At 47.1% G+C, this 27,264-nt stretch overlaps 2 protein-coding genes and 2 long non-coding RNA genes across 4 annotated transcripts; all 4 read left to right on the top strand.

Moving 5' to 3' along the window:
• The first annotated feature begins 1,104 nt into the window (after positions 1-1,104).
• On the top strand, positions 1,105-2,805 carry LOC135392631 (uncharacterized). The gene is made up of 3 exons (XR_010422184.1): positions 1,105-1,164; positions 1,256-1,331; positions 2,698-2,805. It is a non-coding gene; the product is annotated as an uncharacterized LOC135392631 (long non-coding RNA).
• Positions 2,806-6,771: 3,966 nt separating this feature from the next.
• On the top strand, positions 6,772-11,212 carry LOC135390525 (receptor-type tyrosine-protein phosphatase T-like). Its single transcript, XM_064620220.1, has 19 exons — positions 6,772-7,051; positions 7,262-7,355; positions 7,436-7,521; positions 7,819-7,970; positions 8,032-8,119; positions 8,223-8,296; positions 8,358-8,394; positions 8,566-8,651; positions 8,782-8,898; positions 8,988-9,133; positions 9,205-9,340; positions 9,413-9,559; positions 9,650-9,746; positions 10,021-10,097; positions 10,164-10,298; positions 10,362-10,487; positions 10,562-10,713; positions 10,787-10,922; positions 11,141-11,212. The coding sequence occupies exons 1-19, from the start codon at positions 6,772-6,774 to the stop codon at positions 11,210-11,212; spliced, it is 2,238 nt and encodes a 745-aa protein (XP_064476290.1).
• A 10,741-nt stretch (positions 11,213-21,953) lies between these two features.
• On the top strand, positions 21,954-23,703 carry LOC135390524 (receptor-type tyrosine-protein phosphatase F-like). Its single transcript, XM_064620217.1, has 5 exons — positions 21,954-22,005; positions 22,088-22,387; positions 22,471-22,761; positions 22,832-23,079; positions 23,668-23,703. The coding sequence occupies exons 2-5, from the start codon at positions 22,252-22,254 to the stop codon at positions 23,701-23,703; spliced, it is 711 nt and encodes a 236-aa protein (XP_064476287.1). The 5' UTR covers positions 21,954-22,005; positions 22,088-22,251.
• Positions 23,704-24,278: 575 nt separating this feature from the next.
• Positions 24,279-25,048, top strand: LOC135392630 (uncharacterized). The gene is made up of 3 exons (XR_010422183.1): positions 24,279-24,562; positions 24,634-24,881; positions 24,973-25,048. It is a non-coding gene; the product is annotated as an uncharacterized LOC135392630 (long non-coding RNA).
• Positions 25,049-27,264: the final 2,216 nt, after the last annotated feature.

Here is a 27,264-nt window from a genome sequence, read left to right as displayed (position 1 = left end):
TTTTTATTTTTGTTATTCCAACACACGTATAGGTGACTGCCAAGAACGAGCTCGTTGACCAATGGAGCAAGCCAAGCAACGAGATTACTGTGACAACACAAAGTGCTGGTGAGGACCGTTATCACTTGTCCTTTTATCCTTTCAGTGCCGAAGATAGCCTGCTGTAAGGAAGAACTGGGGAACAGTTTTTAATCCTCAAATGGCCAGGGCTCGAGCGAGGAAGTGTGAAATGTTGAGTTCATCAGCAGAATGTGTCTTGTGCTCTGTCTTCTAATGCGGTCGCGATGTCAGTTCAGCCTGTCCTATCTCTATCGAATGCGGTGTATTCCTATTCCCGCTTTCGTGTCCGCTACAGTGGACTTGTAGCGGTATGCGACATCTGCAATCCCGAGTCACCGTGTTCTGAATGGAGCGGCAAACAAAAGAATTGCGGCAGTTACGTTCAACACGATACCGCTCTGAAAATGACTCTGCAAACAGCTGCCACATCTCTTGTCCATCTCACTATAGTTTCCAAGTACTGACTGATCCAATGCACATAATTTTCTGCTTCAGCACCTGGCCCACCTAGTCAACTCTCTCAAGCTTTGAAGGGTGACAAAGGAATTACAATATCTTCAGTGCTGTCAGGGCTATAATATCTTCAGGGAGTTCGAGGATATGTCGTATCAGAAACTCCTGGCAATACGTTGTACATGGGGTACTACGAAAAAGATACGATATACTGAAAGAATATGTACTTAATGATTATTGTGTGCTTGTCTGCCGCTCTGTGTCCAGCTCCTGGAAAAGTAGCAGCAGGGGACGGGCCTGCAGTCTACGCAGTATTCATGACAAGGCCCTCCGGTACGACGAACTGACACTGGAACGGCCGAAGAGTACCGATTACGCTGACCAATCACGTGTTCCGTTTCAGTGCCCAACGCGCCGACGAACCTGACGTCGCACAGCGTATCGTGCACATCGATCGCCGTCTCGTGGCTTCCACCGGAACCGCTTACGGGAAAGTTACAGCGTTATCGTGTATACTACAGGACGTCAGAACATCCAGAGTTCATCACTGACGAGATTCCTGCACAGGCGTACTGTAATGCGACAATCCGCTCCGGACGGCAGTGTTTCGTCATCCACGCTGTCGCGCTTAACGCTACATACCACGTTTTTGTGAGTAGATATTTCTTAGTCTTTAGCTCACGAGGGGTACCCAGTCCACTTCTCTTTTATTTTTATTTTTGTTATTCCAACACATGTATAGGTGACTGCCAAGAACAAGCTCGTTGACCAATGGAGCAAGCCAAGCAACGAGATTACTGTGACTACACCAAGTGCTGGTGAGGACCGCTAGCGCTGTCCTTTTATACTTTCAGTGCCGAAGATAGTCTGCTGTAAGGAAGAACTGGGGAACAGTTTTTAATCCTCAAATGGCCAGGGCTCGAACGAGGAAGTGTGAAATGTTGAGTTTATCAGCTCTGTCTTCTAATGCGGTCGCAACGTCAGTTCGGCCTGTCCTATCTCTATCGAATGCAGTTTATTTCTATTCCCGCTTTCGTGTCCGCTACAGTGGACTTGTAGCGGGTATGCGACATCTGCAATCCCGAGTCCTCGTGTTCTGAATGGAACGGCAAACAAAAGAATTGCGGCAGTTACATTCAGCACGATACCGCTCTGAAAATGACTCTGCAAACAGCTTCCACGTCCCTTTTCCATCTCGGTATAGTATACTCCAAGTATACAGTAATACAGTATATTCCAAGTACTGACTGATCCAGTGCACTTAATTTTCTGCTTAAGCGCCTGGCCCACCTAGTCAACTCTCTCAAGCTTTGAAGGGTGACAAAGGAATTATAATATCTTCACGGCGTTCAAGGCTGTCGTATCAGAAACTCCTGGCAATACGTTGTACATGGGGTACTACGATTAGGATAGGATATGCTGACGCGGTATGACCCCTACCTGATTTCCAATTAGGACAAGGTTGTTCCCTGTCTCGCTTTTCTGTGTCATTCGAACTTTTTCCATGTTTCGAATTATTTCCATGAACGTGGAATATACTTCAGTATGAACATTCCCACGCTGTTCGACCTTACTAGATACCTGGACAGGTTGTTCGACCTTTACAGCAACGCCTGGATTCGATCGATGAGGTACGATTTCCAGCAACTATATACTTCCATGACTCTAGGAAAGTTGGACAGCCTACTAAAGACCTACCTTTCCTCGACAACCGTTGTGTTTAGACACGAGGTCTACCGTCAAGGTCTTCAGTGACTCTAGTCTAGCGCCAGCGCGTGTGCGCTGCAATATGTTACATGCGTTGCAAAAACAATATTCACAAGTAAGAAGAGTCATACCAAGTTACCACGACACTTATACTTTTGAGGAATTATTCGCAAGGATTTCAAATCACGTGATTTTTGTTAGTTTGTTTTTTCTTTGTTTTGCAACGCGGACGGGGACACACACGCAGACACAAAATTATGATGAGATGAGACTGATGCACTATTCCCTGGGTGTTGTCTTCGCCACACAACATGGCGGAGCACCATGTCGCGAAGGCAGCTTCTCTGCAAAACTCCCAATTCCCTCAATGAGCAATACTGGGCTTGTACACATTGAACGAATTTTCCGTCTGATTCATCACTGAATCTCATTAGAAGCGCGCTGAGAACTCAATGAAATCCTTTCTTCTATTTCCAGGAGGGGAGCGGACTTGCATTATAGTTCCCGATCCACCGAGAGAATTGTCTGCCACAGACAGAACAGAGCATAGTATCAGGGTAGAATGGAAGGAGCCGCTGCGCAAGAATGGAGTTATCAAGCAGTACAGGGCAAGTGACGCGTCCTTCGATTGATCTTTACGAAAGACCGGAACAAGAATCTACATACCATACTGGGAGTTCACTGCACAGCACTACATACCAGATGGTTAAAAAAGTCGTGTGGGACGACATCATGTAGGGTTTGTGGTTTTCGGAATTTGCCAAAATATGCCGAAAAAACACCCCCCCCCCTTCCAATGATTCTTTTTTTTTTATTTGGAATGCTCTGAAACAAATCCGAATACGCAGTGCCATGCCAGCTGCGACCCTTCCAATGGGAAAGGGAAATCCTCGCTGGAATGCCCCACCTGTGGACCGTAGGTAGAGCCTGACATTAGAGAGCTTTAGTGCATCGTACGCTATCGCCTTTGCGTACGTAAGGGATAGCGTTGAAGGCCCCGCGGACGCGCAAAACATAAAGGGAGCTTCGCGCAGTGCGCAGATCCACCAAGCTATTCCTTGCGCACGCTCAGACGATGGCGTACGATGCACTGATGCTCACTATTATCTTCAGACAGCGCCCATATTTCGGAACATGTTTCGGAACACGTCATACATAGAAGGATGACCTGGTTGTGAGGTCTGTTATTGTCAAGAGTAGTAAGTGACGGACACAGGCTGCCATCAACACTACAAGGCCTCTAGACACGTTTAATTATCAATGAGAGCTAACTTTGAACCCCCACAGTAATCATCATCATCCAGTGAGTTATCACGTGAATTGGAGAGCATCTAACTCGTGTCTAGACCACTCTGTGTCTTGGCGGCAACCTGTGTCCATATAAATGAAAAAAAAGATAAAACTAGAGTGGATAGAAGGAGTTCAGTTGAAGATTAACGACGCCATCTTGAAGAAAGCGGTCCGGAACGGCCGCTGACCATCGCTGGGCGACGGAGCACAGAGGCAGGTTGGAAAGCCACTAGGTGGCGCTACTGTGCTTGTGACCACCAGTTCCCCACATCCTGTGACATCAGCTGTGACATTATCATGGCATGTCTGGGCAGGTTAGGGCAGTTCCGGACATGCAAGAAGAAAGACACTCATAATACAAAGGAATGCAAACTGCTGTGAAAACAACAGTAAATAAGCTAACAAGGGACACGATCAATAGCTGTCAACAAAAGGAATCAGGCACAGAAGCAAAACAGCCCACCACAATGGAGAGCGCAGAACGATGCGACTGCGCCATCCCACAGCCAGGCACAGAACTGACTCGGAATGCTTTTTTAACCTCTAGAAAGTCACGCATCTGCACCCCCCTAGCGGTTACTTTCTCAACTAATTTTATGACAACATTATTAAGAATCACGCCAGCGCTACTCTCGTTCCCAAGGCAGAAGAAAATGGCAGGGATGCCCTTACAGGTACAACAGCAACCAGCGCTGACATGCATGGGCATGAAAATGGGAAAGCGGGGACAAAGTTACCACGTGCAAAAGAATTACTTACACAACAAATCAGTCCACCACAATGACAGCCACGAGGAGTGCAGAACGGTGCATCCATTCCATCCGACAGCCAGGCACAGAACTGAATCTCAATGTTTTTTCTCCTCTATAAAGTCATGTATCTGTCCCTCTTGTGGTTACTTTCTGAACTAATTTAATCCCAATATTATTAAGAATCGTTCGAGTGCTATTCCCATTCAGGGTAGAGCTAGCATCATCGTCAAGACATAAATGGTCAACATGAATCTTTCACGTCCAAAAAATACAAAGCTAGACGCATCATTGTAACAAGGACCGGGCATGTTAGTACATACTGCTGACAGTTGTGACGCAGTGAACAAAGGACGAGACAGATCGCCCCTTTCAACCACGTTACTGTGAATCAAAGAATAAATGTGAAGATACCGGAACGTGACTACACCCCTCAGTTGCCTCCTCTCCCCCCTCTCATGCAGATGAGTAGCTTTATAGAGGAGAAAAAAGCATTCCGAGTCAGTTCTGTACCTGGCTGTCGTATGGAGCAGTCGCATCGTTCTTCGCTCCCCGTGACTGTTGTTGTGGTGTGCTGTTTTGCTTCTGTGCCCGATTCCTTTTGTTGATAGCTATTGATTGTGTCCCTTGTTAGCATATTTACTCTTGCTTTCACAGCAGTTTGCATTCCTCTGTATTATATGAGTGTTTTTCTCTTTGCATGTCCAGAGCTGTCCTAACCTGCCCAGACATGCCATGGTGAAAGATGAAAGTCACTAAAAAGGTTAGCCAGCTGTAGGGATCGAACCCACATCTTCTGGATTGCCGGTCCAGGGCTCTACCAATTGAGCTAAGCTAACACGCCTCTCCAGCGACTTTCGGGGTGCGTCATCTGAAGGGACGACAAACCAGCCACTCACTCTCACTCACCCTCCTTTCACTCTTACATTTTTGCTCACTCATACACACATTCATACGACGGAAATCGACGCAAGCGGCACCTGTTGAACAAGAGATAAACTGATGTTCTGAGGCTGGAACAACATAGAGGGGACAGATACACACAAAGCCTCAAATTGCCTAAGAAATCAACGATGAAAGATGAAAGTCACTGAAAAGGTTAGCCAGCTGTAGGGATCGAACCCACATCTTCTGGATTGCCGATGTGGGTTCGTTCAGATGTTCGTTCAGTTCGTTCAGATGTGGGTTCGATCCCTACAGCTGGCTAACCTTTTCAGTGACTTTCATCTTTCATCGTTGATTTCTTAGGCAATTTGAGGCTTTGTGTGTATCTGTCCCCTCTATGTTGTTCCAGCCTCAGAACATCAGTTTATCTCATGCCATGGTGACGTCACAGCTGACGTCACAGGATGTCCAGACGGTGGCGCCACCTGGTGTGATGCTTTCCAACCTGCCTCTGTGCTCTGTCGCCCAGCGATGGCCAGCGGCCGTGTCGGACCAGTTTCTTCAAGATGGCATCGTTTATCTTCGACTAAACTCATCTCTCCACTATATATCTATCTATTTTTTTTTCCTTTTTTATGAACACAGGTTGCCACCAACACACAGGGTGGTCTGGACACGAGTTAGATGCTCCCCAATTCATGTGATGACTCACTGGATGATGCTAATTACTGTGGGGGTTCCCAATTAGCTCTAATTACTCATTAATCGTGTCTAGAGGCCTTGTAGTGTTGACTGCAGTCCCTGTCTGTCACTTACTACTGGCAGGGAATGTTCGGAAATCGCAAACAGATCCAAAAGCCGATCACTCACTGCCTATCCTTCTAGCTCGACTTTGTACTCTTTGAACTCCTCTCTACACCCCTCCAGTAACCACTTAGACTGACCCTTGTTTTCGTTTCTTAAGCCCGTTAAAACACGCTCAAGACACCAAGACCTAAGTGGAGTACTGAACAGATGCCCGCATTCGGGCATTTATTTTCGGGGCTGAATATAGATGCCGAAAGAATCTGATTTTTCCTGAATCATATGCCCATAAACACCCCGCGAATTAGTTTGAATGAAAATGCCGAAAACTACAAACCCTAGAGGTGACGAGAGCAGTTCATTGTGCATTTACATATACATGTGTAAAGAGTGAATGTCTGATAGTTGAGAGTTTTAGCTATGTGTGGTGTTGTCTGCGTCTTGCTAGTCCCTTGTGAATGTAGCTATTTAGACTCAAATTGAATATGTGCGAACTACCCCATCTCACAACCTTCTATAGGTGCCTTTAATCTAACAGAAAAGTCACCACTGTAGCAGGAGATTCCTAAGAGTAGACATGTAATAAAGCAATAATGAGCAAACCGTCCGTACAGTGTAATAAACGTTTAAAGTGGACACCGTGCTACCGAAAGCGCACGTGCGTTACTCACCTATAAGCTTAAAGTATTGTAGATGATTTTGAGGGTGACAACAACAACAACAACAAATAAGCAATAATGATGTAGTGGGATGCTTCGCCGCTGAGGCAGCACCCTGTCCCATTGCTTTAGGGGGAGAAGATGGTGAAGGATGACGAAGATGAATGTTTAGAGATCACACAGGAGCCCTTCTGACAATCGTGCTGTATCTATTGCAATCTATTGTAACTTGCCTGCAGCTGAACATATCGTTGGTGCACTCATACAACGCGGAGCTGCTGAATGCAAGTCGTCCTTACTCTCCTGTCTTGCTGAATACCTCCATCCTATGGCATGACCTGAAGTCCCTGTTCCCGGGTTCCAGTTACAATGTGTGCATACAAGCAAGCACAAGTGCAGGTTTTGGACCTGCTGAGTGCAAAGAGGTCAGCACCATACCATCAGGTACGTACGGGTTCATCATGCAAATCCACTGACTGAATGCATCCAATGCATGAATGAATCCAATGACTGAAACTCTATGACTGAATGCGATTCGATGTATTAGCTATGTTCAACATAGAGGAATCAGAATAGAGAAATGTTTCATCGTTCAGTGGGACGTGCTGATCCTTACTCCATTCCACATAGTTTATCTTCCCTTTTCTACTGCAGTCAGCCCTAGGCCAGACAGAGAAACCATCGTGGCAGTAGTGGTCAGCGTTCTTCTCATATTAGCCATTTCAGCAACGGCGTTATACTACCACAGGTAAGAATTGACTAATGTAGTTCTGCGCATGACTACAACACCACTCTGAAGTGTTTTCACCGCCTGTTCTCCATGTCCAGCAGACGCAGGCGAAACATGTCCGCTGAACTGAAAACTACACTAGCACCTTTTGCCATGAATGAGGTTCTGGACATACCCTCTGCAGGTATGACTTTTGCTTTTAGCAACTAACACAACTTTACTTAACTTGAAAGTAATAAAATAAGGAGTGAGGCGAACGATGTAGTGAGCGAGACCTGAAACACTGTCTTTCGGAGACATTCTACAAGATATTCCTAGTGTGAATGCGCAGTCTGTCGCCCTTGCCTTCTACGCAATGAGTTACACAAGCTTCAAATAACTCGTACCTTGAGAAGTGCTACCAGATGCTCTGCCGTTTGCACCTCAACATAATCAACACACACTCACACCTCACACTCAGCAACCATTTAACAATCTGCAGGTTATGTGCACTATGCCCCGGACGCAGAAGAGTACGTCGTCATGAATACACCGCAGAGCAAAGGAAGGAATGCAGCGTTGATATCGGATCAACAATTTCTGACGCATGTCTTCAACGCTGAGGCAAACGGCACGCTCAAGGAGGAGTACATGGTATGCCGGGTACACATATAAATGTGGATACATAGCAAGTTTTATGGCACACTCTTGGCAGGCTATTGACTCGTGTGGGCTGCATCCGTGCGAAGTTGCAGAAAGGCCAGAAAACATAGATAAGAATCGATATGGGAACATTCTGCCATGTGAGTCTGCCATGTGTCCTGAAGACAGCATTGAAAACAACTCAATAAGTATCTTCCGATAAAGAACGCTCACATATAGTACGAAATTTACCTTACTTTCCAGACGACCATTCGCGCGTTATTTTGTCAAAGCACCCAGACGGTTGGTCGGATTATATCAACGCAAATTATGTTACTGTGAGTATTCAGCTTTACATTTCATGGAAACGTTGTGTCAGTGAATGGCTTCTTTTTTTAGGGTTACAATAACGATAGAAGGTACATTGCAACACAAGGTGGGTCAGAATTTTTGTGACTGCCATTCAGGTTTATTTCGTGTTCCTCAATTATTCCACACGGATCGTTATATGCGGACCATACCATCGTATTACTAATTGTATAGTTCACGCAATATATATTTGTGTCGTGTACAGTTATGCTGGACAAGATACTCTAATCATTCTAAGGTCCAACTCTCGCAACGGTCACCGACTTCTGGCGCATGGTGTGGGAATCTGGTAGCTGCAAGATCGTCATGCTTACCAGTCTGGTGGTATTCAATATATCAAACACTTCTTCCTGATAATGCATAGCTCATCAATATTTCTTACGACGTAGCGGTGTTGCGAGGAATCACCTGATCATCGCCATTCATGTAGGTCTTGTTGTTGTCTACAACATAGGTAAATTGCGTCAAGTATTGGCCAGCATCAGTGGAGCAATACGGCGATATTGAAGTCAGGCTCCATCACACCGACACCACGGATGACTTCGTTATAAGAGAGTTCGCTATGTCACGGGCAAGTAGAAGAATGTAACAACTAAAATGGTCGCGTACCCACTAGTACATAACCCATACGGACAGCGCTTCACGGTTGCTTCACTGTAGGAAGAGAAGTGCCGACATCTCCTGCAGTTCCACTTCACCAGTTGGGCCGATCATGGTGTTCCCACTTCTCTGGATGCCACATGTTCATTTATGACACGGGTAAGGGGCTTTCATCATGAAGACTCTCCAATCATCGTCCACTGCAGGTGAGTTATTGATATAAATTGGACAATATCTACATAATATTCCGTTCTTGAGTCCCCATTATGTATTGCAGTACAGGCACTGGTGCAACCGGTACTTTCATTCTAATGGACAGCGTGCTAGACCAAGCAGAAGCGCAGAAGCAGTTGGACGTCTTCTCTCACTTAAATGCTATGCGACAATGTCGGGTCAACTTAGTTGAGTCATTGGTAGGGCTACGACGACTTAGACTGAGTATAACAGAGACCTCAGTCATCATCGTCCCTCTGTCTCTCGAATAGGACCAGTACGCCTTTGCGCACCGTGCGATCGAGGTCCTCTGTAAAACATGGCATTCGATAAGCGTCACAGACTTCAGGAAGCGAGTGCAGGAACTCAGAGTTCCAAATAGTGCTTCGAGGAAAAGCATAATTGAAGAGGAGTTTGAGGTCAGGATCACATCGTTATAAGCGGAATTAAGTGTTGAATATCCGTGCCTACGAGTACATTAAAGGTTTCCTTAATCCTCCCTGTTGCAGGAACTCAACAGACCAATATATCGACGTAACGAAACCTACAACAGCGCCCTCAGCTACGAAAACGTCGGGAAAAATCAAAGACGTGACGTTCTGGCAGGTAAAATCCGTGGTCCGTGACGGAGCACTGAAGCATGTCGATAAAGGTCCCTATAACCTTGTGGGCTATTGAATCCCATACCACGCGTTTGTTTGTATAATCCCGTACACCTACTGTATTCCCGTTTATGACTCTTCTAAATCGCGTTATAACCGGGTTAAGCGACTGCTGAACTAAACTTGAACCTTTGTACAATTCCTCGGTTCTGACACAGACAGCATTATTGAAAAATCTTCACATGCCTTCCTTTAAGATTCGCTGTGGATTTTTACAGGCGACTCCAAACGATTCCTCCTGTGCCCTCCGCAAGGTTCTGGTCGTACGGACTACATCAACGCCGTCTATGTTGATGTAAGACTACCTCGTCCAGTAGGAAATCTCTTTTGTTTCGGAATAATCACTGAGACTATTTTTCAGGGTTACAGACGCCGCAACGCGTTCCTGGTGACTCAGTTCCCGAGACCTGACACGGTCGGGGACTTTTGGCGGATGGTCTCGACGAGCAAGACGACAACCATCGTCACTTTAGACAACTTGCATCCGGCAGATAAGGTGTGGAAGGACACACTAGGTATTGCATATTATAATAGGTTTCTATCTTAAATATTGCTGTAGAACTGCCCCCAGTTCTGGCCGGAAGTTCACCAGACTCTGAGAAACTATGGCTGCTCAGTCTGCAACACAGCGACGACGGTAAACTCTGGTATCGTCGTGCGAACCTTTAGGGTTGAGCAGAATGAGGTAATGGACCTGTTGTTTTCCTTTTCGGTGTAAGGAAGTAACATAATATTTAAATAATCGATGAGTGGTTCCAGCAACCTTCAAGAGCAGTGCGCCAGTTCCACCTGCAATGTTGGCCGCGATCGACCCCTGTGCCGCCATCTTGTGAAGTCATATTGAACCTCATTCAGCAAGTAGAGGACTGGCAGACTCGATCGCCCAACACTGTGCTTGTCATTCAGTGCACGTGAGTTCCCTATCGGGAATCCCGCTGGGATTATCGTTATAATGATAACTCACCTTACGTACGTGTTATGCAGGGACGGATGTCTTGCGAGTGGACTCTTCTGCGCTTCGAGTATCATCTGGAAACGAATGAAGACAAAACGAATTGTGGATGTCTTTCAAAGCGTGCAGACCATTCGAAGAAGTCGAACAGAGTTCGTGCGAGAGCTGGTAATATTTATTTAGGGGGATATAATATCGTAAAGCAGAGGTCGCAGACGTTGCCTGAGTTTATCATTCTACTTGACGCCTCGCTCTGATGTTACAAGAACTGTTACCGAGAGAACAGGCCCAACAGCGCTTTTCTTTGTCTTGGGGCAATGTTAGCGTAAGAAAGGTGACGAAATATGTCAAAATGTCACGAAAACTCATGGGTTCTTCCTTTACAGGTCCAGTACCAGTTTTGCTACGATGTGGCCTTGGCTTTCGTCGAAAACTTAATCACCTACGCGAACTTCTAGTGACTGTGGCTAGTTCATTTAGCTAATGATGTTCGCTGCCTTTTAAGCTTCTAGTGTTCACTGCGTTTGGTTGAGTGTATGATTGTAATAGCCTTGTAACATGAGCAGCCTTCAATCACCTTTGAAACCAACCGACCCTGAATATGAGGGCAGCGCCATCACGCGCGCGTTCTTTGGCCATTGGTTCCAATCATCATTGAAGACTGCCCATGTGACAGAGGTGCAAGTTGTGGAAAAAGAAGTCGTCTTTGTTTGCAACAGTAGAATTGCGTACAATGCAATTAAAAGGATTGCTGGGTCAAGCCTGTGATGCAATCCGCAGTCAGCAAGTCAGTAGACCATGACAACAAAGCAGACTTACATCAAGTGCTCTGAACATCAAATGAGGTTACAAGTACAATCCCAACACATAGAATTAACCTTTAAGAAAAGTACGACATGCAGCTTGGGGTAAGAGACCATTTAAACGATTTAAACGCTAAGAGATAATGGATAGATGGATTGTCCTTATTATAAACATGATGTTTATAACTGAATGTGCCTACCTTATGACTGATATTCCTGTGACAACGATGACATTGATAAAGTTTATCCAACTTACCTTAACGCTATAGTCATGAACAACTATTACCTAACGGCAATACAACGCACACTGGGACTACAAGACTGTATTATATCTTAGGTTATTTTACCAATTTACATTGTCATCGCTGCCACGGGAATATCAGCCATAACGTAGGCACATTCAGTTATAAACATTAGCAAGGAATAGCAAGTCCGCCTACGCCTGACTATTGTTTCCCTTTCTTTTTTCAATGAACATACCCCCCCCCCCTATTTCACACTAACACCTTTCTTGTCCGTTCGCTTCAAAAATAGAACCTAAGGGCAATCAAGCCCCTTAGGTTCCAATGAGTCCGTTTCGGGTCCGCCAAAAATACGGAAAACGTCAAGAAGTGAAACCGGCCCTACTCGTTCAGCTGTAACAAGAAACAGGTAAGTAGAGCGATGAAGCTATTGCTGAAAACCAAGGACGAATACACTAAACAGCAACCATTTGGCACATAATGATCAGGATATCTAACATGACCAAGTAAACTTGTATAGTACGGGTTCGACACAATTTCACTACTGTTTCAATATACTGGCACACTAGCACTAGCATACTAGCATTCTGTTACAGGACCCCTGAAGGATTTCATGGGATTAGTCTGGAGAGTGTACTGATCATAGATCTCGCGCGCCCGTCACATGTCAGCTACAACCGTTGTTTTTGTACGGGAACGCGTAGTATTTTGCTGCACAATCCACCGCAGCCAAAAAACAAACTTTTTAAAGGGAGGCATTCACTGCTCCTTTAATCCTTTCGCTTCTCTAAATCGTAGTGAAACGCGCAGAACCACGGTCGTACAGTTCTCACGCGGTTTTTAACTTCTGGTAGATGGACTTCAGCAATAAGTAGGGCTCCGCGTTTTCCGTTTTTATTTTTGGGCGGATTCGGTGTATGTTTTTACGACGTTTATTGATTTCCACGAAATCGGCGTTTTTCGATGATTTTCCTGGCGTGTACACAGTCTACCCGACGGTTATCGGCGAATGGAAATCACGTGTAATTTCCGCAGGACGGTCAATCAACGTGGCATTATTCGCTGCGATGGCGTTTTACGGCTAACGAAATAGTAAACGGACATGTTTCACAACCATCGCATTTCTGTGTGGTTTTCTCATATGCGTCAACAACTTGCTGGGCACGTGCACCAATTTATCTCTGTCGTGTCCTGGAATGTACTTCTGTATTCGATGTTTTTCGATTAAAACCGAATGAGGCAAAATTTACCCGGTGTATGTTTTTCGGCAGTAAGTGACGCTTTCATGACGAAGCGCCTCTACCAGCTCGAGTGTACGAGTAGTGGTTAGGATGATCATCTTCGATGATGTGAAAAGTCAGAGTCTGGGCAACAATTACTTACGACAACAACAACTTCACTCTGACTTCGGAAAGTGGGGAGGTTCATCGCCAGAGGTGATACTGTACCCCAATTGCTGGTGGGGATGTGGGGAATAAAATAACGAGCCCCTTCACAATAAAGATCGAAGTCCGATGGTGTCCAGAAATGTCAAAAGAGCGCAGAGCGTTGCTGTGCTGGATTGGGCCAGGGACCAAGCAATTTCGATAGGGAGAAGGGGCGAGAGTCCAGCTGACTAAGAGACTCGGAGAGTGCGGTTCGGCAAGGTTGGTAGTGGGGGCAATGAAGAAGAATATGCTCCAGATCCTCAAGAGCACCACAGTGGCAGCAGGTGGGAGAGTCAACTTCCAGTTACTTCCAGTTGACCATCTAGCATGCCAAGACTGGGGCGGGACGCGGTTTCTAATCTCGGCACCGGCTGTGCTCTCTGAGGTTCTCCCCTGGTTTTCCGGAAGACTCTCCAGATGAATGTCGGCACAGTTCCGTCTGAAGTCGGCCCAGGACGCATTCTGATCTCTATAATCAAACCTGGGACTGAGAGACAGGAAACAAAGGACACCATCGTCTCAGCGTTCATTGCGGATGTACAGCTCGCATAAGAGTTAACTTTAACGCCATTCCGGCCTGCGGTCCCTGGTGGTGCGTAGTAGAAATAAGGGCGGAGGGTGTTTGCAGTTGTAGTCGAGTTCAACTTAAGAAGGAAAAGTCCGTCGTCGATACATACGCCGTTGGAGATAAGGGGACACTATAGCGCGGGAGAGTGAGTGTGATGGATTATATGATCTGGCGGAGGAGGGAGAGTGACATCTTTGTGCCCGGTCATCCTATCTGCGGCGCAGTAATATTTCGAGAGGCTGACTGACTGGATTTGTCAGTTGAACACGCCTATAGAGGGTGTGACCGTCGTTGTGATAAAAGACAGGGTTGACACAAACTCGCCATTGTTGTAACTACCCTCAAGCGGGTGCTTTTGACAAAACTGTCACCCTGTCCTGGTCGCACGTCATAGAAAACGTCATTTTGAGGTCATGTGACTTTGTTTACATGTCGTTTTGCCACTTACCGACATATTTCCATCGTCATAACGCCAAGAGATGAACGTATTTTGCCAGCGTAAACTATGCGGTGCTTCTTCCGCAACATGGCAGCCCATTTCTCCCTAGTTTAAGTACATCGCATCAACTCAATGAGTCTTAATGCGCGGTCATCATCGCATCTTTAAAAGTCGTCAACAATACGAGGCCTTATGTGCAAAACTGTGCGTTTTACTGCGAGACTATCGGATAAAAATAATTACCGTGATGGAAAAACATCCAAAACGTTGCGCAGAAACAACAACCGCATTGTTCACAAGCGGATTGGCCGCCGATCATGGGCGCCGCCATTTTTAAGGTCACGTGTGCCTTGACGTTTGCTGTGACGTGCGACCAGGACCTTCTCAGGATGCATTGCGCTCGCCCAGCACGCTTTCGTCTACGGATCAATACATCGGATGCCACCCGTGTGATAAAACGTCGTTCTCTGAGAGGCGCTGCCAGGGTTGCTCTCTTCCCGCTTCTCAGACTGGAGCGATGTTCAAGTTAACCTTGACGCGAGCCGTATGTCATCACCAGCTTGCCTGCTTCCTTGCCATCTTATATGCATATTAACCCTTCTGTACCACACTCTCTCCTGCTGTCCTCTCTTAGTCTGTACGTCACTCATAGCTGCAGTTGCTTCGCGGCGCTAACGCGGGTTTCTTTCTTTTCTTTTTCTTTTCTTTTTTTTTAAGAATACACGAAGCACCTTTTCGAAACGATCCTCAGCATGAAACCTATTTTGAATGGACTCGCCTCGAAACAGCAGAATAAATATATCTGCTATTATACATGCAATATATAATGGTATATGCTGTTTATATATAATATAATGCTATATATATAATGCAATATATTTGCTATATATTGCGGCGCCGATAAAACAGCGCGTCACTCGCGACAGGAAATCTTCGAACAATTTTCACTTTTAGTTCCTCCTAAATGTTTCCGAAGCTTCACGCAGAAGGACGTTCTCATTGTGAGAAAAGGAAAGAAGCGTTACGATGGTGTCTATCGCGTTTCTATGCATTATGGTGATAGCTCGCTCTCAGGTATCTGCAATGCACGGTAAGCTAAGCAACTTATCTTCTTGCGATATCATTTCGTGGATAAAAATGAGAACGTGAATGCACCCGCACGCGCGCTTAGGATTCCTCTGAACCGAAAAAAGACAACTATGCTGCTAAACTTTGGAAGAAGTAGCCCCTTTTAATAGCAAGGTATTACGCTTGTCCCATCCTACAGTTGGCGATACAAGGTATTATAGGACTGCACAATCATATCAGATAGACATTCGCCTACAGAACCGTTGACGAATGCGAAGACGTACACGGGAAGATAGATGTTCTTCCCAAGAGGCGTAAAAAATCCCCCCTTTCTTCCAGCATTTTGTTCTACGTCTTATCCGGGCATCCACCACACACAACTCACGACCCATCCCCCCAACACATTCCCGTCACGATATCCCTTCCTATGTCCTCGCAGTATTTCCCATTTCTTGCCCCGTAGAACGCCTAACTGGACCATAGCGCTGGTAGCGGTGGTAAGGGTGGTGGTGGTGAAAGGGCTCGCCGTTGTCGGTCCCAGATAGGTGGGCAACGTCACGACTGACGCCCTGGGGGAATGTGCGTCCTGGGCCGAATTCTAAGGGAACTGTGCCGACATAAGTCTGAAAGCGTCTGAGGAAAACCTAGGAAAAAACCCCAGACAGCACAGGGATTCGAACCCGGGTACCTCACAGTCCCGACATGACATGGCCAGGAGGCTAATCATTGAGACACGCGAGCTGGTGAGCGAGCCCGTAGCGCTTGAACTGCATGACCCGTACCGTGTATTCACACGAGCGACATTCCGCCAGAAGCGGAAGATGCGAAAAGCGTCCATAGCTTTCAGGTGTCACGTGAGCGCTCAATGTCGTGTCTTTACGTATGTTGCTAACCGTGGGGAATACCCTGCGCCACAGCCACGAGATATTCCGTAGCAGACGACAGGAGAACACGCTGACGGTGTCGTCTGCGAAGTGTCGTCTGCAAAGAGCGCAGTACGCCACTCCCGATATTCTCACCGTGTGAATGCTCAACGTAACACCGGACGGAACCTCGGCTCTGTAAGCAGTGTTTTCGCTTTCTCTTCCACTAGAATATTCCGTGAGGATGTCGCTCGTGTGAATACACGGACAGCCACCTGCAGGAACATTGTCGAAGACCTCTCTTCCAATGACAATGAACTATCGTAGAGCGCCAAATTTAACTTGATTGGCGTCGTCAAGAGACGCGTCACGCAAGGGCAGCAGGAAATCCTGAGCCAAGCTCCATCGTACACTTCCTTCGTGATGTTTCATCGAAGCGGCGGAGGAGCAAAACCACTTGAAAGAAACGAACATGGTGTTCCTCGTCGCTGAGAGCTTGTTAATGATCGTGTGTCTCCAAGCGTCAGCAATGTCCGGTAAGAGCTGTAAAATCCTTAACCGGTCGTGGACACCCAGTTAGAAGAAGAGATGCCCCAGTTTAGAGTAGAGAGTTTACTTGAGGCTGTGCGATAACCTTCCAACACGACAGCGCTATGGAACCGTTGTCTTGAGAACGTTTTGTAGACGATTTGTTAAAGGGTTATGTCGTTATGGAACGTGAGACCGTAGCGAGCTACGTAGCTGGAATGCGTTCATTTTGCCTACGTCTTAGATGCTCTTACGAGACAGGATACTCAAGGTACCAGCAAGCCCGAATTACCTTTCTGATTATGCCGGCAATAATTGCCGGCCAGAAGACGTAATTAATTATGCTAATACGACTTCTACTTCAGTACAATTGCAGAGATGTTCGTGTCCAAAAATGGATTTTAAAAAGAAACGAAAACACATTAAGAAATGAAATTGTGGTACTGGTTCATCCACTGTTCTAGCGCTAAACTGAGCTAACAACAAGAAGAACGAAGGGAAGGCAAGCTCAATTCAAGGGTTTCGGGGGACCGAGACAGCAAGCAGACATGAGTTGATTAAGCTAGCTTTGTAAACTCTCAACTCCCCACCAAATTTATAGACGGTGCTCAATACGTGGTATGTACAGCTACTCACCCAACAAATTATAAAGATACCAATCAACCAATCAGCTCTTCTATATTGAATGAGCTTCAGCTGCTGTCCTTGCATTCGGTCTATGAACCACGATCCTTTATGACCCCACAGAAAGGTACCTCGGCAAAGTCAACTGTGCAATCACAGATGAAGATACCGGATGCAACTTTCAAGAAATCTGCAGGTGACCTAAACAGCAATCATTAAGAGACTTTTATATCTTCCGAAACAATTCCAAGATAATCGTTGTTGCAGCGTCACGTGTAGAGAAGACTGCACTGCTGCGAGAAGACGCATCAGGGGCACAGTAAAGTACACTCGAGTAATATATATATTATTGCGGAAATTCACGAAGCAATTGGTTAATGATGACATTTTCCGCTTCTTAATCAGAAATCGTCGTTGTGCACAGCCGCAGCGCACGACTTACGATTCAACTACTGGAACAGGACCACGTGGAATGTGAGCTTTATCCGCTACAATCGTACACTTCCAGCTTATAAGGGTTCCATCAGGAACGGAATCACTTCCCATTCGTTGTAGGTCACTTTTCGTTTAAAGTTTGCAATCTTCCGACAAGTTCGGCTTTTACTTCGACTTCACGGTCATTAATGGAGCTCTTAACCCGTGGCATTCCTTTGAACTGGAGAAACCCTGGAGCTAATTCTAAGGAGTTCTTGTTTCTTATGCTAATTTCTGTGCCCACACGATGCTTCTTTCTAACATACTAGGTTGTGGAGCTACGGTGGTTGGTTCGAATTTGTGTCACCAAGAACGAAAGGTACAGGTATCTAATATTACTGAAACCTTCCTTGACGGTGGCTTACTTTCAACAGAGGACCTGTGGGACGTTACGTCCGTTCATCTCAACTATCGGCACAGGCGTCGTGAAAACCACCAGCAGTTCTGCTTTGTCAGTGACCTCGGGAACAGAAGTATTATTTTCAGGGACGTCCCTGTGTCTGAAGCTGTGTATGGTACAAAGATAAGAGAAGGTGGGAGGTCCAGCTCCGTACGCAAAGCTAAGATCTAATTGGCGTTCTCATAATGCCCTGTGCTTCTTTTATTGAATGAAAGCTCTCATTTTAGACAAGGACAGGTAGGCAAAGAAGGCAGACGTGACAGGTGCTGGAATATGAGCTTCAACGGAAGCTCATTTCTCGATGCTCGCCTATCCCATCGGCCTTCTCTTCCTTCCTATCCTTGTCTACAATAAGCGTCAACCAGTCATCGCACCAACAAGCCCAATCTTTCACATTACTTTTTTTATTAGTTGAAAAGCTTCTCAAAACTGGTGTTTTGCAGAAGACGAACAAAACAGGGGGGGAATACTCTTGCAGTATAACAAAACCACAATGCTGTGTGGCAAGTGGACATGATGGTGTGATGCTCCACGACAGGTCTCATGATGATGATGATGATGATGATTGATTGGTCTCATGTTTATCATGTTCCTATAGGGTTGTACAGCATGACATGGAGGTCAGGCCTTGGAATACGAGGCTTCACCTGCGCAGTGGAAGGCAGCGTCCTATCCAGTGTCACCTCTATAGCCATCATAAAAGGCAGGGATTTTTCTGGAAACGCAGGTATAATCCCGTTTGGAAACAGTTTGTCAAGGTCTCACAATCATTATTTTACCTGTTTCTAATATCATAGCGTTCTTTCCGTTTCGAATATGGCAGACGCCATGTACTGGAGAAGCTTAACCGTCAACCTTGACGACCCTATCAGCCTCTCCGACACCAGCGGCCAACGTTTCGTTTGGACCAAGGATGGCACAGACATCACCTTACCGGATGTAGAACGTGGCGTCAAAGGGGTTCATCGAGCTGAGCTCGCAGACGGTGGAGTCTACGTTGCGAGCACCACAGACTACCTCAGAAGGCACCCACAGGCTGTCCTTAGGATCATTGTCCGCTGTGAGTCACCGCTGTTTGATCATGATCCCCGAAAATCCACGATTTTACGGCCTCCAAACAAAGTAAATGTTCCATTGCTTCGTATAAGATGACATGCAGCGTTTTAAAATCCGACATCACAATTTAACCACTCCACGGGTTTGTTATCGATGTGTGTCCGAGTCGTTTTAGCGAAAGAAACATTTTAGCGGCTGTTAGGCTTACGAGAGCAGACACGACGGAACAGCCTGTTGCATAGGCGCCGACTGCGGGGGGGGGGGGGGGGGGGGGGGGGGCCTGATCCCCCCGGAACGTTCCTTGGGGGCCACGCCCCCTCCGAGAAGTCTACCCAGTTGACACTCAAGATGAAAGTTTCGAGATATATGCTAATCGCGTATTGCATGCAAGTGATCATGAAAATCCTGTAAAAGTTCGTCTCATAACGTCACAACACGGCACTCAAGGCATTGTGTGTCTAACTAAAAGAAAGCGGTATCTACTGCCGCTACTAGCAGCCACACATATCATATACCTTCAAAGCCACCTAAATGAGATGGAGCTCCAGGCGCCCTTAGGGCAGCCCCTTGCTCCGAATCTTTCCCCCATTTTTTCTTCTTTTTTTGTGTGCGTGTGTGTGTTTTTGCAGTCAATTAGTACTATACTACTACACGGAATTCCTGATACCTTGCCCGACCTCTCTGTATCGCGGGGGGGGGGGGTGCCCCGGCCCCCTCCGGCAGATTGAAAACTCTCCGCCTATGGCCTGTTGGTTTTCGCTGTTGGCATTTTCATGCGCGCGACCGTGCATTTTATCGATCAGATAACATTTATTTCCAGGTTCTTTATTTTGCGACGGTCTTATTGGACAACGAAAATCGTGTCTCTCACATCTCCAAGCGCATATAAAAGGCTAATTCACTTTGGTATCACGTTTCGGCAGCGTGCCCTGGTGACCGATTCGGAGACAGTTGTTCCGGACAATGTCCACGTTGCAGGAATGGAGGTATCTGCCACGACATCACTGGGGTATGCGTCTGTCCAGCTGGGTTCAAAGGAAGACTCTGCGAAAGTCGTACGTAACACGTTTCACGGATACCGGTACTTGGCATTCAGTACTCACGCTCGTCCGCAGATTGCAACGCCACAACATTCGGCGAAGAATGTCAGCACGACTGCCGCCTTCTGGAACACAACCGACTCAACTGCGCCGGACTCCTGTTCTGTCGTCCTGATCCTTATGGCTGTTCCTGCTTTCCTGGTTACACCGGGGAGAACTGCAATGAAAGTGGGTGAAGAACGGCAGTTTCTCGTAGGCTCAATGTCCTCGGTTTAATATCGTATAATTCCAACAGGATGCCCTCCCGGAACGTACGGCGCAGGCTGCAGCATGCGTCACAACTGTAGTTGCGCGGATGGTCAGTCTTGTCATCCACAGTGGGGCCACTGCACGGATGACAGGTGCCGCGCTGGGTATCGCCAACCGCCATACTGCGACAACTGTAAGTGACGCCCCTAACATATTTCCATATTAGACGGGTAGAAGAAGAAGAACACACTATGTTCGAAATGTTGGTCGCTCTCGTCTTGAAGCACTTCCCTTCATACTTCCTTACCCCAGAAGAAGGACGGCCTCTGTTCAAAATATCGGCGGCTCTCGCCCTGAGGAACTTCCTTTTATATTTCTATATCGTATTACATCGCAATAGACGATTTCAGAAAGTCCCAGTGCTCCCTGCGTACGCGTTGCACCCTGATAGATTACTGGAATGAACTGTCCTTCGGGTTTCGTTGTCCTTGACTCCTCCAGTACTTACTCCAGTACTTGGCACCCAGTATTACCCGCGAACTGCAGCGATACAACATTTGGCGAAGAATCTCAACACGACTGCGCTGCTAATGCCAGAGATGCAAATATAATGCTAATGCCATATACCGGGTGTTTCAGTTAAGTCCCCGGGCTAAATAATCCGCGAACCGGCGCACCAATACAATTACTTTCTTTTTTACAAGTATCTATCCAATACAGCCTACAAGATGCGCACCGCGGAATGAGCAAGAGGCGCTCATTATTTAAGTAAAAATGCAAATGAGTTTCGTGAAAAAAGCTAACTTCTAAAGCAGGGCGCCGTCTGCATTAAAATGGGTACTGCCCCTTCTGGGACCTTCAGCGGACACCTTCTAGAGAAAAATCTGCCACCGAAGCGGGTCATTTCTGCAGTAATTAAGCCGTCTGAGTCAAAGTCACTTCGATGATACCCTAATAGAAATATATGCTGCATGTGCGTGCTTCACCTCACACTCACGTTGACTGATGTCACGATGTCTTTTCTAACCAAGGTCCCCAAGTGCCCCCTCAGAACGTATCGGTCAAACAACACGCCCAAGGATACATGGTCGTCACATGGAAGGTAGGTATTCGCAGATGGTTTACCAGTTGGGCTTCAGAAATTACGGCGCATGAACAATAAGCGCAGTGTCGACAGTGTACGGAGTACCATCTCCGTGGCTGTCGACATTGATCGAAACCAATTGGACGATTCCAAAAGCCGCTTATGATCGTTTCATCAGATTCCTGATGCGACCACGTGGCAATGTTCCACTGCCAGTACTGAAATCCGCATCAACCAACGTATCCATCGAAACGATCCAAATGCAGAAAGGTTCTCGTTCCCCACTGTGCCGTACACACTTTACACCATAGAGCTGAGAACAGTCAACGGACAAAACACGACGAGCGAATGGTCTCCAACGCTCCATGTCACATCAGCCGAACAAGGTGAGGACCACTGATACTGAAAGAATATGTGTATACATGTACTTAATGATTATTGTGTGCTTGTCTGCCGCTCTGTGTCCAGCTCCTGGAAAAGTTGAGAACCTGGTCGCCATCCGTGTGGCATCAAAGCTGTACACAGTGTCCTGGACGCCACCCAAAATACGTAACGGCATCATACGAGGATATCAACTGGGTCTGGAGCCGAAACGTCTGCTCCATTGTACAAGATCTCCGCCTGAACACCTGATGTTCATTATATCCGGAAACCAGACGGCACGCAATGTCTCGTTGATGCCTGCTGCCGAGTACAGTATTCGTGTGAGAGCACGCACTGTCGCTGGTGGACAATGGACGACTATAAAAGTAACGACACCTGACGAAGGTAGCGTCTCGCAGCTGTCACCCTAGCTAATAACATGTCGCTCTACAGTAACGCTGTTACTTCTGATATTTTGTTGTTTCCAGCACCGGAAGCTGCCCCCGGAGACGTAAACGTCCACAACGTCTCTGACGCGGGCGCTACGATCACGTGGAAAGAACCGGACTGTGCTCTTAGTCACGGCGCCATTAAGGGCTACAAGCTAAAGCCGAGGAGAAGGAAAGCACCGCAGGGAATACTAGAGCGGACCACCACGATGAAATCTATCACCTTCAACCGACTCAGTCCCTTTACCAACTACACCTTTGAGCTGTCCGCATGGAACACAGCAGGGTACGGGCCTGCAGTCTACGCAGTATTCATGACAAGGCCCTCCGGTACGACGAACTGACACTGGAACGGCCGAAGAGTACCGATTATGCTGACCAATCATGTCTTCCGTTTCAGTGCCTAACGCGCCGACGAACCTGACGTGGCACAGCGTATCGTGCACATCGATCGCCGTCTCGTGGCTTCCACCGGAACCGCTTACGGGAAAGTTACAGCGTTATCGTGTATACTACAGGACGTCAGAACAATCGAGGTACACCACAGACGAAATTCCTGCACAAGCATACTGTAATGCGACAATCCGCTCCGAACGGCAGTGTTTCGTCATCCACAATGTCGCGCCTAATACTACATACCACATTTTTGTGAGTAGATATTTCTTAGTCTGTAGCTCACGAGGGGCACTCAATCCACGTCTCTTTTATTTTTATTTTTGTTATTCCAACACACGTATAGGTGACTGCCAAGAACGAGCTCGTTGACCAATGGAGCATGCCAAGTAACGAGATTACTGTGAAAACACCAAGTGCTGGTGAGGGCTGTTAACACTTGTCCGTCTATCCTTTCAGTACTGAAGATTGTCTGCCGTAATAAAGAACTGGGGAACAGTTTTTAATCCTCAAATGGCCAGGGCTCGAGCGAGAAAGTGTGAAATGTTGAGTTTATCAGCAGAATGTGTCTTGTGCTCTGTCTTCTAATGCGGTCGCGATGTCAGTTCAGCCTGTCCTATCTCTATCGAATGCGGTGTATTCCTATTCCCGCTTTCGCGTGCAACATCTGCAATCCCGAGTCACCGTGTTCTGAATGGAGCGGCAAACAAAAGAATTGCGGCAGTTACGTTCAACACGATACCGCTCTGAAAATGACTCTGCAAACAGCTGCCACATCTCTTGTCCATCTCACTATAGTTTCCAAGTACTGACTGATCCAATGCACATAATTTTCTGCTTCAGCACCTGGCCCACCTAGTCAACTCTCTCAAGCTTTGAAGGGTGACAAAGGAATTACAATATCTTCAGTGCTGTCAGGGCTATAATATCTTCAGGGAGTTCGAGGCTGTCGTATCAGAAACTCCTGGCAATACGTTGTACATGGGGTACTACGAAAAAGATACGATATACTGAAAGAATATGTACTTAATGATTATTGTGTGCTTGTCTGCCGCTCTGTGTCCAGCTCCTGGAAAAGTTGAGAACCTGGTCGCCATCCGTGTGGCATCAAAGCTGTACACAGTGTCCTGGACGCCACCCGAAATACGTAACGGCATCATACGAGGATATCAACTGGGTCTGGAGCCGAAACGTCTGCTCCATTGTACAAGATCTCCGCCTGAACACCTGATGTTCAGTATATCCGGAAACCAGACGGCACGCAATGTCTCGTTGATGCCTGCTGCCGAGTACAGTATTCGTGTGAAAGCACACACTGTTGCTGATGGACAATGGGCGACTATAAGGGTAACAGCATCTGACGAAGGTAGCGTCTCCCAGCGGTCACCCTATCTAACATGTTGCTGCAGTCCAGCACTTACTTCTCGTATTTTCTTGTTTCCAGTACCCGAGGCTGCCCCCAGGGACGTAAACGTCCCTGACGTCTCTGATGCGGGCGCTACGGTCACGTGGAAGGAACCGGACTGTGCTCTTAGTCACGGCGCTATTAAGGGCTACAAACTAAAGCTGAGGATGAACGCACCGCAGAAAGGACCGGATCGTGCGTACAACATCACGGTGACATCTATCACCTTCAACGGGCTCAGTCCCTTCACCAACTACAGTTTAGAGCTGTCCGCATGGAACACAGCAGGGGACGGACCTGCAGTCTTCGCAGTATTCAGGACAGGACCTTCCGGTACGACGAAGTGGCACAAGCAACGAACGAAGAGTACCGATTATGCTGACCAATCACGTGTTCCGTTTCAGTGCCTAACGCGCCGACGAACCTGACGTCGCACAGCGCATCGAGCACATCGATCGCCATCTCGTGGCTTCCACCGAAACCGCTTACGGGAAAGTTACAGCATTATCGTGTATACTACAGGACGTCAGAACATGCGGAGTCCACCATTGACAAGATTCCTGCACCAGCATACTGTAATGCGACAACGCGCTCCGGACGGCAGTGCTTCGCCATCCAAGACCTCACGCCTAACACTAGATATCACGTTTTTGTGAGTGGATATTCCTTAGTCTGTAGCTTACGAGGGGCACCCAGTCCACGTCTCTTTTATTTTTATTTTTGTTATTCCAACACACGTACAGGTGACTGCCAAGAACGAGCTCGTTGACCAATGGAGCAAGCCAAGCAACGAGATTACTGTGACAACACAAAGTGCTGGTGAGGACCGTTATCACTTGTCCTTTTATCCTTTCAGTGCCGAAGATAGCCTGCTGTAAGGAAGAACTGGGGAACAGTTTTTAATCCTCAAATGGCCAGGGCTCGAGCGAGGAAGTGTGAAATGTTGAGTTTATCAGCAGAATGTGTCTTGTGCTCTGTCTTCTAATGCGGTCGCGATGTCAGTTCAGCCTGTCCTATCTGTATCGAATGCGGTGTATTCCTATTCCCGCTTTCGCGTGCGACATCCGCAATCCCGAGTCACCGTGTTCTGAATGGAGCGGCAAACAAAAGAATTGCGGCAGTTACGTTCAACACGATACCGCTCTGAAAATGACTCTGCAAACAGCTGCCACATCTCTTGTCCATCTCACTATAGTTTCCAAGTGCTGACTGATCCAATGCACATAATTTTCTGCTTCAGCACCTGGCCCACCTAGTAAACTCTCTCAAGCTTTGAAGGGTGACAAAGGAATTACAATATCTTCAGTGCTGTCAGGGCTATAATATCTTCAGGGAGTTCGAGGATATGTCGTATCAGAAACTCCTGGCAATACGTTGTACATGGGGTACTACGAAAAAGATACGATATACTGAAAGAATATGTACTTAATGATTATTGTGTGCTTGTCTGCCGCTCTGTGTCCAGCTCCTGGAAAAGTTGAGAACCTGGTCGCCATCCGTGTGGCATCAAAGCTGTACACAGTGTCCTGGACGCCACCCGAAATACGTAACGGCATCATACGAGGATATCAACTGGGTCTGGAGCCGAAACGTCTGCTCCATTGTACAAGATCTCCGCCTGAACACCTGATGTTCAATATATCCGGAAACCAGACGGCACGCAATGTCTCGTTGATGCCTGCTGCCGAGTACAGTATTCGTGTGAAAGCACACACTGTTGCTGATGGACAATGGGCGACTATAAGGGTAACAACATCTGACGAAGGTAGCGTCTCCCAGCGGTCACCTTACCTAACATGTTGCTGCAGTCCAGCACTTATTTCTCGTATTTTCTTGTTTCCAGTACCCGAGGCTGCCCCCAGGGACGTAAACGTCCCTGACGTCTCTGATGCGGGCGCTACGGTCACGTGGAAGGAACCGGACTGTGCTCTTAGTCACGGCGCTATTAAGGGCTACAAACTAAAGCTGAGGATGAACGCACCGCAGAAAGGACCGGATCGTGCGTACAACATCACGGTGACATCTATCACCTTCAACGGGCTCAGTCCCTTCACCAAATACAGTTTAGAGCTGTCCGCATGGAACGCAGCAGGGGACGGACCAGCAGTCTTCATAGTATTCAGGACAGGACCCTCCGGTACGACGAAGTGGCACAAGCAACGAACGAAGAGTACCGATTATGCTGACCAATCACGTGTTCCGTTTCAGTGCCTAACGCGCCGACGAACCTGACGTCGCACAGCGCATCGAGCACATCGATCGCCATCTCGTGGCTTCCACCGAAACCGCTTACGGGAAAGTTACAGCATTATCGTGTATACTACAGGACGTCAGAACATGCGGAGTCCACCATTGACAAGATTCCTGCACCAGCATACTGTAATGCGACAACGCGCTCCGGACGGCAGTGCTTCGCCATCCAAGACCTCACGCCTAACACTAGATATCACGTTTTTGTGAGTGGATATTCCTTAGTCTGTAGCTTACGAGGGGCACCCAGTCCACGTCTCTTTTATTTTTATTTTTGTTATTCCAACACACGTACAGGTGACTGCCAAGAACGAGCTCGTTGACCAATGGAGCAAGCCAAGCAACGAGATTACTGTGACAACACAAAGTGCTGGTGAGGACCGTTATCACTTGTCCTTTTATCCTTTCAGTGCCGAAGATAGCCTGCTGTAAGGAAGAACTGGGGAACAGTTTTTAATCCTCAAATGGCCAGGGCTCGAGCGAGGAAGTGTGAAATGTTGAGTTCATCAGCAGAATGTGTCTTGTGCTCTGTCTTCTAATGCGGTCGCGATGTCAGTTCAGCCTGTCCTATCTCTATCGAATGCGGTGTATTCCTATTCCCGCTTTCGTGTCCGCTACAGTGGACTTGTAGCGGTATGCGACATCTGCAATCCCGAGTCACCGTGTTCTGAATGGAGCGGCAAACAAAAGAATTGCGGCAGTTACGTTCAACACGATACCGCTCTGAAAATGACTCTGCAAACAGCTGCCACATCTCTTGTCCATCTCACTATAGTTTCCAAGTA

This window comes from Ornithodoros turicata, chromosome 4 (assembly GCF_037126465.1).
Source record: "Ornithodoros turicata isolate Travis chromosome 4, ASM3712646v1, whole genome shotgun sequence".
Classification (NCBI taxonomy): Eukaryota; Metazoa; Arthropoda; class Arachnida; order Ixodida; family Argasidae; genus Ornithodoros; species Ornithodoros turicata.
The sequence above is the reverse complement of the archived record's forward strand: the minus strand, read 5'-3'. Positions and strand labels throughout refer to the sequence as shown.